We start from the raw sequence: 15,344 nt of genomic DNA, 5'->3' as shown, positions 1-15,344 counted from the left end.
ACAGCTGAACTGTTAGATACATCATGCACTGCAGGTGACTTGTTCCATTAGTCTGAGCTCACCTAACAAATCTATTGCAGTGATAACAGCCTGCTTAGCAGTGGCAGTTCGCACATCCAATAATCCCGAAAGCATATCAGTACCCTGTGCATTCAAACAAGACGTAGGTTAACACTGGCTTTCAAGACACAGGTTAGAAATACGAATACATCACTCATCCTTAGCAAGAGCAAGAACTTCAGCCATGTTTGAAAATTCCCTTATCATGACATCTCAGTAAAGCATGTGCTTTATTTTCGATACATTTTACGTACACAAAATCTACAATCCAAATTATCAAAGCTAACAGTCCAAAGCACAAGCTAGCAAGTTCTGAAAAAAAAAGTTGCAGCGTGGCACCATCTTAAATAGCCAAAATATGTCCTTCAAAAGCAAACAAAGACAACAGTGATTTGGCAGGGTGTAAACCTCGAAATAAATTCATCTTGACCATGCAAAGTAATTTTTTCCAATGCACAACTGTAAACACACCTGGTTTGATACAAATAAACATTGTCCATGTTGCATTTGGTCTTTTTAATATTATGATTAATTATTAAAAATTGCTTTTTTCTGGCAATATAACAGATTTAATGCAGCTCTCGGCCAATTTCGAACACTCCAATGACAATTTCAGGCAAATCTAGTAGGAATGTCACTTCAGCACAAAAAAATGTCTAGAACTAGAGTGGGTGGTGGGACTAAGACAAAATCATTTCTAGATGGACGCTCGGAATGCTCCATTTCTAAAGAGGAATAAATCCTCTTAGCAAGTGATAATAATTTCAGAAAAAATGAAGGGGAAAACATATGGATCTATGGCTGGATAGGAAGATAAATCCTTTAGACCCACTTCTTTCTCAAGCTCCATAATTCCATGGGTGGACCAGTTTTATGCAGTTTTTGCTTGATGGCTTGTTACAATATTGTTCAAAGGTTACAAAATTATGGACAGAATGTTCCCATACTCACTATTCATCTTTATTTTTTGACAGATATGCTTAGGGATCTCCATGGACTAACGATCCCAAATCACTTCATACAGGCACACCTTAATAGAGATGGGCAAGATACATGATCTAATCATCTACAATAGTCTAGACTCTAGATAGATGGCGCTCTTCTAGTGGGGCACTTATTTCCCACATGGAGGAGGGTCCAATGTAGTTGACTATCTCATGCAATCCCCAGCCTTGGCCTCCCACATCACATACTTCATTATCCATCCACCCCCACTTGGAGCAGACAATACATACCTATCCCATGACTTGAAGATCAACCTGAGTAAAACCAAGGTCATGATCTTCAACACCTCCTGATCAGCTATGCATAGAGAGCAGTTTACTTTTGATAGGTCACTAGTTGAGATTGTCTCATCATACATGTAACTGGGGGTTCTCTTTTCTCACCCTATCTTCACGATGAGACCAGCAATGCAAGCCCACCTGAGCAGAGGATACACCTCCCTTGCCAGCGATGCAAGCCCACCGATGCAGGCCCACTTGAGCAGAGGATATGCACACTAGCTGACATCTCATCTATGTTCAAACCCGGATACAACCAACAGGGGTGACTGATGATGCTTGTTAGGCATAGAGCCGCTGCCAGGAGGTCACGATAGACTACACTTCTAGCCAGTAGATAATGATCTATCGCCGGCTTTTTGCCTGCACAGCCTAGCCCATCACTGGGAACACTTTGACGTTTCATACCATGTGTGTGCGTGTTGTATTGTATTGTATTGGATTAGGCCGTGTTTGCTATAATGATGATGATGTTAGTGAGGACTATGACTATGGTGACATTGATGATGATGACATTGCCTATGTCCTACACAATTTTCCAGCATGGGTTAGGATGTTCGTTTAGTAGCTCCACCCTTTTTGCTCATTGTATTAGGTTTTCTATCAGTCTCATAGACCCATCAGCCTTTAGTAGGCTTTAACAAACTCTCTCTCTCTCTCTCTCTCTCTCTCTCTCTCTCTCTTCAAAAATTGAGACATTGGGAGCCCATGTTGATGCCCTCCAAAGTGAGAATGACAAACTGAAGGCAAGTGCTCATTGGGAAGAAGGGGAAATCGTGGGCAACAAAAGCTCAAGAGAGAGCGTGTACAAACAGCCCGAGTGCTGTCACAAAATGCTGAGTCTCTTCCTGTCCCTGTGCACTTGCCTATGTGCAAGGCTTTAGTGCAGGTGATAAGGAATGAGGGGGGAAGGGGGGGGGGGGGATATTTATAGGAGGGCAAGGAGCCCTCAAGAAGTGGCCGACCAGGGGTCGGTCCCCTGCTGCATGCACCGACTGGTAGGAAGCCCTAACCAACCAGATCTGGTCGGTTATATAGGGCAGAAGATGGCCGACCAGATCCAACTGGTCTAGCCTATAAGTAGGCCCCTTTGCGGGGCTTGTGGGCTGCTGCTGCCATGCCCAAACTCTGCCCTGCATACTCAGATCCAGGCCCTCTTCTGCTGGCACAGTATCACCAACTCTCTTCGGGCTCTATATTGACGAGATCACTTCTTTTGTCGATCGACTAGGCAGAGAGGGTTCGCTCCTGGCTGACCTAATGATGCAGATATTGTTGTATGCCGATGACATAGTCTTCATATCATCCTCAACAAGGGGACTGCAGAAGCATCTAGAGGCTCTGGAGATGTTTTGCAAGGAGAGAGACTTGGCAGTTAACCTTGGGAAGACCAAGCTTATGATCTTCAACACCTCGCGAGCAGCATCCCGTCACCATAGTTTCACATACCATGGCGAGCCTGTGGAGATAGTGCAGTCCTACACATATTTGGGGATAGTGTTCACTGGACCAAGTTTCACGATGATCCATGTGGGTACAGCATGACTCACACGAGGATGGGGTGCTCTGACTAGAGAGGCGATGCTTCCAGGTGTTGGGGTAAAGGCACATTGCCACCCCTTATTAAAGATAAGACATCTATGACTGTCTTAAGACAGTCATAGGATAAAACCTAATCCTAATAAAACTAATGAGTTTGTGGTGTGGCTCATCACTTCACACCCGCACACTTGTGTCTTCTCTCTCTCACACTCTCTCCCTCTTACTCTTCTTCCCCCTTCAGGCCCTTCAACTGGTATCAGAGCTACCTCTCCCTCTACCCTTGCCTACCCACCCCCCTCGACCTCTACCTAGCCAGCTGGTGACAGCGCCGTACGGACGTACGTCGTCCGTACATCCGTACGGACGGGCGCAGGCAGCACCGACGGCAAGCGGAGCACAGCGGCGCGGGCGCGGGCACAGATCAGGGCGCAGGCGCAGTCGCGGGTGTAGAGCAGGGCACGACGCGGGCGCGGGCGTAGAGCAGGGCAGCAACTGCTAGCTGCTAGCCTGCGCAGGGGCAACCTGTGCACAGCACCAGGCCGCGCGGAACCAGAGCGCGCAGCGCGCGCTCAGGTACGGACATCCGTACCTGCTGTACGGACTCCGTACAGGAGCCGTACATCCGTACGGATCTACACTCCGCAGGTACAGCGAGCTACATCAGGGAGACTGTCGAAATTTTTTTCTCTTCTGGGATTCTGCACACGTGCGCAGGTACATCAAGTACAGCAGGCAGAATTTTTTTTTGGGAAGAAAAAGAAGGAGAAAGAGCTCTCTGCTCTTGATTCAGGATCATCTTTCAATTCACAAAACTGTGTTTTCTTGAAAGTACAGCAAGTACCTTCATTTACCTCGTGCTTGAGGTGAAGAGAACCACAGTGTGTGGTTGATTGCACAGTTGTCTGTTTTCGTGAAGGAAATGCCTTGATTTTGCAGAGGACTTTTATGCTTTTACTGGGCTTGAATCTCAGTTTCCGGGTGAGCAGATCATAGGGCTTTTGCCTGGCAGTTGATGCTTTGTATGCCTTGAGGTAGTGTGGTGCCAGAGAGCACACATTTGCCTCGCTTTCCGCAGTGTCGAGGTGACATTTTCTTGCAGGTCACATTTCTTGTGCAACACTCAGAGAACCTCAGTTGAGCCACGCTTGGCCAGGGCGCATCGAGTTTACTCGGTCCCTAACTGTCCATCGTTGACAGTGCTCAAAAGGTTCCTCATTGAGTGTTTGTATGTTGGGATCTGTGTATGTCATTTCTACACAGGGCAGTATATGCATTACACTGTTGGATGATTTTGTCAGAGAGATTTTCATATTGCATGCTACCTCAGTGTTGAGGTGTTCTTCACTTGGTTCAGGTGTTAGATCAAGGGGCTTTTGCCCAGATTTTGTTTGATAGCACTTGGGTTACCGACAGAGATCTTCAGATGCATTTTATCCCCTTGGCAGAAGGGTGATTGCTTGGGATTTATCCCATTTTCTGTTGCAGGTTTTGTGACAGGCTGAAGTGTCATTTTTTTTTGGGTGTTTGCCAAGTGGTTTATGCATATTAACTCAGTGCAATACCTCATCTGAGGTGGGAGAAGTGATCAGCACAGCCAGTACAGCAGTGTTTGTGTTTTGTCAGCTGATGATGCACTGTTAAAGCACTTGTGGAGCAGCTGCAGCATTCTGAAACTACTGTTTATGCCTATTTGAGCACGGTACAGTATTTGCAGGGACATTTACTGTTTTGCTGCAGATTTTCCCGACAGTAAAAAACAGCACTATTGTGAGTGCTCCTGGCTATTGACAGAGCAGGTTTTTTCTGAGAAATCAGAATTTTTATTCAGTCTTTTTTTACTTCCAGGGAGTCAGGTACTTTCCCTATCTGATATGGCATCAGGGGGAAGTGAATCTTCAATTCTGAACATAAAGAAACTGGAAGGAGCACACAATTATGCATTATGGGCAGAACAGTGCTTGAATGTACTTTTGTTAAAGAAGATTTCTAAGCCCATAAGGGAGAAGGGTGTCAAGCCATCTGACATGGCAACTGATGACTGGGAAGAGCTTGATTTGTCCGCAAGGGCAGCTATCATGCTCACTATTTCTGACACTCTTGTGTTCAATGTTCAGGCTGAGAAGACCTCTTATGGTCTATGGCAAAGGCTAGAAGAATTGTATGCCCAAAAGAGCTCAGCCAGTGAGGTTTATTGGTTGAAGAAGCTGGTTGATCTTCGCATGAAGGAGGGTACAGCTATGACCTCACACTTGAGTGAGTTCAATGCCATCTTTACACAGCTGATTGCACAGGGATTGAACCTTGATGAGGAGTTCAAGGCTACTTTCTTGTTGTGTACCCTCCCTGAGAGTTGGGACACTTTCAAGACCACCCTGTCAAATTCGAATGTCACTCTTATTTATGCTGATGTAGAGAGCTCTCTCCTTATGGAGGAGATGAACAGGAAGAATAATGCGAGCAGGAAGTCTTCAAATGCCTTGCAGGTACAGGATAGAGGCAGGACTCAGCAGAAGGGGAGATCTGCTAGTAAGTCCAAATCCCGTAGTCAGTCCCGTGGCAAAAAGGATATTGAATGCTTTTATTGTGGCAAGAAGGGACATGTGAAGTCTAAGTGCTTCAAGTTCATACGGGATCAGAAAGCCAAGAAGGCTGAAACAAAGGATGCAGGCAATGGAAGCAAAGGCAAAGGCAAGGCCAAGGCAGATGACTTGGATGCAGTGAATGTTGCAGCAGAGGACAGTGACAGTGACATACATGATGTTTTATGCTCTTCTGCTGTAATAGCACATGCTTTGGTTATTGATGGCCATGACATGCACACCTGGCTCTTGGACTCAGGTGCTTCTTTTCATGTTACTCCTCATAGGGAGTGGTTTACCTCCTACACAGGTACTTATGGAGTTGTTCATCTTGGGAACAACTATGCATGTCAGATTGCAGGGATTGGCAGTATACAGATAGTATTTCCTGATGGACGCATATTCATGCTTGATGGTGTCCGCCATGTGCCGCAAATCAAGAAAAATCTGATTAGCACTGGCTTGTTGGATGACAGTGGTTACCACACCACATTTGGGGATTCCAAATGGGTGATTACTGATGGCCAGGCTGTAGTGGCTGAGGGTTTAAAGAGTGATACCTTGTACCCTCTTTATGTTTCAAGTGTGGGTAATCATGTCGTTGCCATAACCGAGCTGCCAAAGGTTTCATTGTGGCATAGCCGGTTGGGACACATGTCTGTTAAAGGAATGCAAGAACTGTCACGTTTGGGTTATCTGCCGTCTCTTTCTTTTTCAGATTTGCCTACTTGTGATCATTGCATATTTGGCAAGCATTCTGTGACTCCTCATAAGAGGAGAACTCCCCAGAATAGAGCACCGCTTGATCTAGTGCACACTGATTTGTGTGAGATGCCACAGTTATCACTAGGGGGTGCAAAATATTTTATTACTTTCATTGATGATGCCACACGCAAAGTGTGGGTCTATTTCTTGAAGCATAAGGGCGATGCCTTAGATGCTTTCAAGAAGTTTGTCGCTCAGGTTGAGAATCGGACAGGTCGCAGGCTGAAATGCCTCAGATCCGATAATGGGGGTGAGTATGTGTCACATGCTTTTGTGCAGTTTTGCGAAGGGCATCAAACAGGAACTCACAGCCCCTCATAATGCATCTCCAAATTGTGCAAGTGAGCGGATGAATCGAACTATTCAAGAGAAGGTTCGATGAATGTTTTCTTATGCTGCATTACCCCATGGCTTTTGGGCAGAAGCCGTGCAAACAGCAGTTCACATTATTAACAGGTCGCCAAACAAGGCTTTGGAGTTGAAAGTGCCAGAGGAGGTGTGGTCTGGCAAGCCACCTTCATATAAGCACTTACGTGTATTTGGCTGCGAGTGCTTTGCTCATGTACGCAAAGAACTGCGCACCAAACTGGATCCAAAGTCTATCAGATGCATCTTTATGGGTTATGGTGACGAAGGTGAAATGGGGTACAGGTTATGGGATCCCGTTAAATGGAAGATTATACGCAGCAATGATGTCATCTTTAAAGAGGATAGTGTACACAAGGAACCCGTGCAACCTGTGGAATACAGGAGGGTTATTTATGATGATGTTGGACAGCAAAGAATGCCCATTTATATGCAGCAGCAGGCTGCTGCAGATAACCCTGTTCAAGAGGGTATACAGGCTGAAAATCAGCCAGATAATTTTGCCAATGATGCACCACTGGATATGCCAGCAGATGGGGCTGTAGAACAGCCAGATATGGTGGTACAGCCACCCATCATGCATGAAGAACAGGCGGACAGCAGCCTAATCCGGAACATTTTGTTAGAAGGAGCACCCGTGTACAACGGCCTCCTGCCAGGTTTGTTCCAGGAGCCAATAATGTGGCTGATTTTATCATGCTGACAGATTGTGGTGAGCCTTCCAGCTTCAAGGAAGCTATGGGAAGAACAGAGAAAAAGAAGTGGGAGAAAGCCATGCAGTCAGAAATGGACTCCCTACTTCAAAATGATACATGGGACTTGGTGCAGCTACCTGCAAGCAGAAAGGTTTTGCCATGCAAGTGAGTTTACAAAGTCAAAGTGGATTCAAATGCTTTACCGAGGTATAAGGCCAAATTGGTTGCCAAGGGATTTAAGCAGGAGAAGGGCATTGACTTTGATGAGATCTTTTCCCCTGTAGTCAAGATGACTACTTTGAGAGCAGTGTTAGCTCTTGTTGCTCATGACGACATGGATTTATGTCAGATGGATGTGAAGACAGCCTTTCTTCACGGAGATCTCCATGATGAGATCTATATGAGTCAGCCAGAGGGATATGCTGTTAAAGGGAAAGAGCAGCTTGTGTGTAAGCTCAAGAGGAGCTTGTATGGACTCAAGCAGGCGCCAAGAGAATGGTACAAGAAGTTTGATGCCTTCATGCAGTCCCAAGGGTATCATAGGTGTGAGACCGATCATTGCTTGTACACCAAACGAGCAAAGGATGGCAGTTTGATGCTACTCATTCTATATGTGGATGACATGCTTATTGCCAGTAAATCTCAGCATGAGATTAGTGCTTTGAAGAAACAACTGCATAAGTCTTTTGACATGAAAGACTTGGGTGATGCAAATCATATTCTTGGCATGCGGATTACTCGTGACAGGTCCAAGGGACTTTTGTTTCTGTCACAGAAAGAGTACATTGACAAAGTACTGCAGCGCTTTAAAATGGAGGGGGGGAAGTCTATTAGTACCCCGTTGCCTCCACATTTAAAACTCAGCAGTAAGGACAGCCCCAGATCAGATGATGATAAGGCTGAAATGGCCAAGGTTCCGTATGCATCTGCAGTTGGATCTTTGATGATGCCATGGTTGCCACTCGTCCGGATATTGCTTTTGCGGTGGGAGTCATCAGCAGGTATATGGCAAATCCAGGCAAGCGGCACTGGGAAGCAGTAAAAGGTGTCTTGAGGTATCTCAAGGGTACCAAAGACTTGTGCATATGCTATGGTAGGCAGGATGCATTGGTGCATGGTTTTACAGATTCAGATTATGCAGGGAATGCAGATAACCGGAAGTCTACTACCGGTTATATTTTCACATTTGCAGGAGGTGCTATATCATGGGTGTCTCGGTTGCAGAAATGCATTGCACTGTCAACTATTGAAGCTGAATATGTTGCAGCCACTGAGGCTTGCAAGGAAGCAATATGGCTTACTCGGCTGGTGGGAGACTTGGGCATTACAGGAGATATGCCAGTTTTGCATTGTGATAGTCAGAGTGCTATCATGTTGGCAAAGAATCCGGTCTTTCATCAGAAGACCAAGCACATAGATGTGAAATATCATTTCATCAGGGAGGTACTGGAAGACAAGCGACTTGAGCTTGTGAAGGTGCATACTGATGATAATCCTGCAGATTTGCTCACTAAGAGCTTGCCTACTGAGCGGTTTGCACATTGCCGCCACATCATGGGATTAGGATGAGACCATTCTTATTTTATGGTCTTGTATACAGTAACTGTATATTGCTGTAATTTTTATTCTTTTCTCCCCTTTAGGCACATTGGCCTTTAGGTGGGAGGCTGTTGGGGTAAAGGCACATTGCCACCCCTTATTAAAGATAAGACATCTATGACTGTCTTAAGACAGTCATAGGATAAAACCTAATCCTAATAAAACTAATGAGTTTGTGGTGTGGCTCATCACTTCACACCCGCACACTTGTGTCTTCTCTCTCTCACACTCTCTCCCTCTTACTCTTCTTCCCCCTTCAGGCCCTTCACCAGGTACACTTCCACGACCCCCTGACGAAGGGCTAGCTCTTTGACACGCTGGTGAGACTGACTGCCATGTACACAGCACCTTTTTGGGGGAGTGACATTTCAACGACGGAGTGGAACGAATTTGAGAGACTACAGGTGACCATCGCATCTAGGATGATTCTAAGTAAACCCTCAGTCCCCCATCAGATTATACACACAGACTTCGCCATGACCCCTCTTCAGGTTGATGCCATCTTTCAGACAACGACATTCCTCCACAGAGTTTAAGCCTTACCCCAGGGGAGACTACCGAGGTTAGTAGCCCTTGAGTCCTCTAGGCGACTAGCAGGGAGTGATGTTGATACGGCATGGTACGCACAGATATCCACATGGTTTGGTAGTCACGGCATTCAAATGGACAGACTTCCCCCCTTTCAGTACAGTCTGGACGCACCACCCGAGATGATCTCACGAGACGAGATCAACCGTATCATACGGTTGGACCTCCTCCAACTCCATACATCTAGGGCTTAGGGGGGAGAGGAGCTCTCCTCCAAGATCTAGTTCGACCATGATCACTTCCTGAGGATCTCAGAGCACGGTATTGTCATCAGACCCCAGTATCTTGAGGACAGGAGAGTTTCACATGCACTGAGGATCACCATTGGTCAGTTACGAGTCTCATCACATCAGCTGCGGATTGAGGCAGGAAGAGCTACAGGCATACCCAGAGAGCAAGGGACTTGCACACTATGCCAGATGGGGGAGATCGAGACGGAGAAGCATTTTCTATGTGTCTGCCCAGTCTACTATGAGATCCGAGGACGATATCACTGCCTCTTTCACGAGGGACATGGCTTTGGTCCAATCACACGGTTGATACACTTTCACGATCAGGTCTGTGTTACGCTCTACCTGCTTGAGATGCACCGACAGAGAGACACACTGATGCGACAGGCCAGAGAGCAACATGGGCTGATGCCATAGGTCACCATCGACAGATCACAGACTTCTATGCATCGGAGTCAACTGCCAGCGTAGTTGAGGGAGAGGAGCTCGATGAGATGAGAGCATCATGGATCAGTAGTAGGGATGTCCACCACGATGCGGTCAGACGAGGGAGACACACTCCACGTGCGACACGGAGAGAGCCCAGAGTACGCACGATCAAGGTCCGACCTATCTCATTACTTCTTAGAGGAGACCGCCAGAGATCGAGGCATCACCCTTGACGTAGCCCACCGGATCCAGAGATCGACGAGACCACGACCTCCCCCACGTCGCAAGACAGCTGGACAAACACAGATACAAGAGCTTCTCACATCTCATCGGAGTGCCACCAGGTTACCTGGATATATGGAACCTCAGCACATACTAGGAGTGCTAGCCCTGAGTGCATGACACGCTTCTACTACTTTGCTACTCTAGTATTTTGCTCACTGGTTGAGCATGTTAACATTTTAGCTTTTGCTTTCAGTTTTCAGTTCTCAGCAAGGGTCTAAGTGAACCCTTTCCTTCAGCCCTCAGTGGCTTGTATGAGGTACTTCTTGGATTCGCACTTTGTCTCATAGCACTGTGAGGCCTCTCGCAGACGTTAGTCTCTCTCTCTCTCTCTCTCTCTCTCTCTCTCTCTCTCCCCGGATGGACACAGCCCATATGAGACGATCCAAGATGACATCGCGGAGTTCTCCAGACAGGGAGACGCTCCTACTGGGGGATTTCAATGGACGGACAGGAAATAAAGCAAGTAGGCTGCTTGACTTCACTGCTGACAGAGATCCACGAGCTAGATGCAGCAGAGCTTGGGATATTGAGGCACTCTACAGATGCCCCATAGGTGACAGGATATGGACGACATCTGCTTGAGCTAGGGGCAGCAGTCCACGACCTGATCATTTATAATGGTCTTCAGAGATGGCCATCATCTAAGGGACTCACCTGCTTCCTACATGGCAATGGATCTAGTACAGTGGACTATCTACTAGGCCCACTAGACTTTGTCCCACGGATACACGACTTTGTCATCCTCCTCCCCCACTCGTACTTGGCCTTCCATATCTCTGTGCCACTATGCCAGCCACAGGGAGAGCCCCCTTGATGCCTACACGCATCCAGATCCACTTTGACCGTGCCCTTGATCTAGTATACATGAGTCACTTCGCCAGGGAGCTCCCAGCCCTACTTGGAGATGATGTAGACCTCGGCAGCGCTTCCGATACCCTTGTCTCTGTGGTACAGGACGCTGCTACTAGATCATTTTCCATGACCCGACCCACACGGGTCCAAGACGAGAAGATACCCCAGAACCCTTGGTTCAACGACGAGTGCAGCGAGGCGACTCACACAGGAGCGGGCTTTGGGCCGTTTTGACACCACCTGAGACACAAAGGATCTTTCAACGATTGACATGTCGTAAGGACAATCCAATAGACATTTTCACCAAGGATTTACCAAAGGATAAAATTTTCCTATGTAGGCATCTCCTTGGTACAAATGGCAACTGGTTTCTTCATATGTAATTTCGAGTCTAAAGTAGGTTACGACATGTGCAACCAGTGTCTAGAGTCATAGACAATTTGAAGAGTTCAGATCAAAAATCTGGCACCAATTCAATGAAGGAATAGGCTGATGCAATAATAATTTCACACACCGAACATGGGGCACTATGCCATTTGTTGCTCTAGGACTGAACCTAGGTCTAGGGTTAGCGGTTTCTACAAAACTCACATTTCTATTGTATTTCAAAATGTGTGCAACTCAATTCAGCTTTATCCAACGGTATATGAGTTCTTTCAACTCTTAAAAACTTGTGAGCTTTGTGAGAGTGTAGAGAACACACAACCATCAACATTTGGAGAAAGCTGAAATGGATTGCACGTATGTGGTCAAAGCTATGCTCAATGTGGAAGATAAGACAATCCGAATGTGGTCCTTGATCCTCATTTAGGTTGCTTGTTTAAAATTTTACAAAGAGAAGATTCTATATAGAAATGTCCCGTTGAAAAACTCACAAATAAACAACCACGTGTTATAGCAGCCTACCTGATTAGTCATAATTTACACTTCAAGCATAAGATTTGGCACTGTTAAGGATCCCATAACTAAAGAATGCAAAAAATAACTACTTCACATGTGTACATCGAGATAAGCAGTCCATCCATCCAAAGGGCTTGCCACCATCCTTACCACCAGTGCATCAATCCTTGCTTCTATCACAGTTGAAGGGGCATAAGATGCTGCATATCCATACATCAGAGCCAAAGCAGCATACACATCATCCACAATTGTCTTGTTCTTTTGCTCAAAGAAGATTGAGAAAAACCTGCAGCAAAATCATAAAACAAACTAACATCTCATTTGAATATCTGTTCAAACACGAAATCTTTGGTAGCCTGGGAAGATGCAACATGTTAAATAGGAATGCAGGACCACAACATTTACACCTGATATCTGAAAGATTAACACTTAGGAACCCAAGAACTTTCTAAAACATTTAAGACCTAAAACTTGAAGTCTATGCAATACCTCTGAAAACTATTCCGACCCTGGGTCTCAAGTATCCTTTGTAATTTCTCCAAGACTGTGTCTAGGTGTGTTGCTGCAACCTTCAAAAAATATACCAGGCCATTAACTGTGAATTCCAAACAAAGGGTGTCTCACTGAGAATTAGAATGCTACACAATGCTCTTTTAAATAATATGAAAAATGGGACGCACCAGGCCAATCCCCATGGCAAGTCCAAGCCTATTTGAAACATTACTAACAACTGCATGTTTGTACATTACTTCTAGTTTCTCCCGAACATAGAAACGATTGTCAACTTTTTGAAGCAACATTCCGAGACACCTGTGATCAGAAGTAAATTTCTTAGAATTGAACCTCATCACAATACATATATGTCCTCTTCCAAACATCACAAAATGCATATTAGACACTCCTAAACTATATCATTGTTACACATCATTGTTACACTCTGACTACTAACTACCTACAGGCAGATCACGGGAGAAGCACCATTTTGTTCCACCCAGCCAACCTTGCTGAAAAACGAGAGAGCCAACAGAGAATTCCATTTCCAAAAACGTATGTGAGAGCTCATTCTCTTCTCTCTCTAGCTTCAACAGGCCCCATCTCCCTAGATGGATCTAGATGCCACATGTCATCATCATAGGGCCTTCCTAATGCAACATTTCACCCCTCTCTTGGGATGCTTTAATATCCTTTGCCCCTAGGCACATTCCTTGCATCAGGCCCTTAGCCTTAGATCCACCTAGTCTGGTGCTATCAACCCTCACCTAGGACCTTGACATTAATTCCCTCCCGATCATTTACATGAAGCGCAAACAAATAATTACAAACATAGATCCTTTAAGCGAAATGTCGACTGATTCTTCTGAGGTCATGCTACCTCGGCTAGAGTGTAACATTCCTTCCCTCTTCAGACATCAGCGTCCTCGATGATAAAATCTGGGAATACTCTCTGCAACTGGTATACGGATTCCCAGGTAGCTTCAGATAGAGGCTGACCATGCCATGCAACCAACACCGTGGGTATCTTCCGATTTCGTATTTGCATTGTTCCTCAATCCAGGATTCTTGTTGGTTTGCGCCTCGCATTATCCTCTATCTCCTGAAACACCTTCGATTAGTGAGTCACCTGTATGTAAAAATTTCTTTAAGCGCAAAACATGAAAAACCAGGTGCACCTTACACCCCTGTGGCAATTCTAATTTATAGGCTACCTTGCCTATTCTCTTTAGAATTAACCACGGCCCACAGTATCGAGGTGACAACTTAGCACACTCTCCTGAAGTCAACGACTTCGAGTGCGAAGGAACTCTGAGAAAAACTTTTTCTCCTTCCTTAAATACTCTTATAGACCGGTTTTCATCCGCATACACCTTGGCTCTATCCATAGCCTGGCGAATATTAGCTCTCGCAAGTACTAGCATCTCCTGCATCTGAACCAATAAGTTCGCGGCGCTAGGCACTCTCTGAGATACTCCAACTATAGTTGGATTCACTGGTCTATAACCATAGTTCAGCTCAAACGGACTGAACCCTGTAGAGGAATGTTTTCTATCATTGTAGGCAAACTCTAACGATGGCAACCACTTGTCCCACGTATGTTGCCTCAATGACACATATGCCCTCAGCATATCCTCTAAAGTCTGGTTGACTCTTTCCGTCTGACCATCCGTCTCAGGATGATCCCCACTACTCATTCCCAACTCAGTCCTTAGTGTCTCAAATACCGCTGTCCAAAAATGACCGGTAAATCTGACATCTCTATCTGACACTATGGATCTAGGCAATCCATGCAGACGAAATATATGTCTAATAAACAAATCCGCCACTTGCGGGGCACTAACAGACTCCCTAGTCGGAATGAAGTGAGCCATCTTGGTTAGACGATCAACCACCACAAGGATAGAATCATACCCTCCTTGTGTTGTAGGCAGTCCTACAATAAAGTCCATAGAAATACTCTCCCACTTACTTAGTGGTATTTCCAAGGGCTGTAAAAGTCCGGGTGACTTCACCCACTCGGCCTTGCTTACCTGACACGAGAAACACCGTGTCACATATTCATGAATATGTTTTTTCATCTTTGGCCAAAAGAAATCTCGCTTCACGAGATCATATGTCTTCTCGACTCCTGGGTGTCCCGCACATGGGCTATCATGGCACTGCCGAATTTCCATAAAGAAGGAAAAACTAAAAGCAAGAAATGAGGTGCAATGCTTGGTGAAAATTGGCTTTTTTTTGGGGGGGGGGGCTCACATATAACGCAGTGATCTCTAACACCTAAAGGCTCTGAATATTTTGGAACATGGAGTCCTTATTCAGCACATCATACATTCTTTTAAAGGGTTCCATAAAGAAGGAAAAGCTAAAAATAAGCAATGAGGTGCACTGCCTCGTGAAAAAATGTCGATTGGAGTCCAATATCTTTTCAAGAAGCTACTTGCTCTGTATATTTGATATGTATGAAAGTTTGTCAAAAGCCAAGCAAGTTCTTACCAAAGTTCTCAAACCAAATGTATTAAACTTAGATAAGCAAGGCAGCAATAGTGTTATATTGTCAAATGTTAGAATCACATGCCACATCATTGAAATTGGTATTAAGTTTGATATATTTCTCAATAACATCCTCATGGACCTATATACTACATCTGGAAGCACTGAGGATGTAGACAGAGTACT

General features: G+C 45.4%; 1 protein-coding gene across 4 annotated transcripts in view; it reads right to left on the bottom strand.

Moving 5' to 3' along the window:
* Positions 1 to 15,344, bottom strand: part of LOC147892054 (ARM repeat superfamily protein) — a 248,375-nt gene that overhangs the window by 91,123 nt on the left and 141,908 nt on the right. For all 4 annotated transcript variants that reach the window (XM_087388218.1, XM_087388216.1, XM_087388219.1 and 1 more), the window contains exons 24-27: positions 12,854 to 12,983; positions 12,663 to 12,742; positions 12,324 to 12,459; positions 63 to 144 (exon numbers count right to left, since the gene is read on the bottom strand). In XM_087388218.1, the coding sequence (XP_087244344.1) occupies positions 63 to 144; positions 12,324 to 12,459; positions 12,663 to 12,742; positions 12,854 to 12,983 (428 nt within the window). The remainder of the gene's footprint in view (positions 1 to 62; positions 145 to 12,323; positions 12,460 to 12,662; positions 12,743 to 12,853; positions 12,984 to 15,344) is intronic.

This window comes from Dipteris shenzhenensis, chromosome 17 (assembly GCF_047967505.1).
Source record: "Dipteris shenzhenensis isolate YYH24624 ecotype China chromosome 17, Dip_SZ_1.0, whole genome shotgun sequence".
Lineage (NCBI taxonomy): Eukaryota > Viridiplantae > Streptophyta > Polypodiopsida > Gleicheniales > Dipteridaceae > Dipteris > Dipteris shenzhenensis.
Note: the sequence above shows the minus strand (reverse complement) of the source record. Positions and strands in the feature narration are given on the sequence as shown.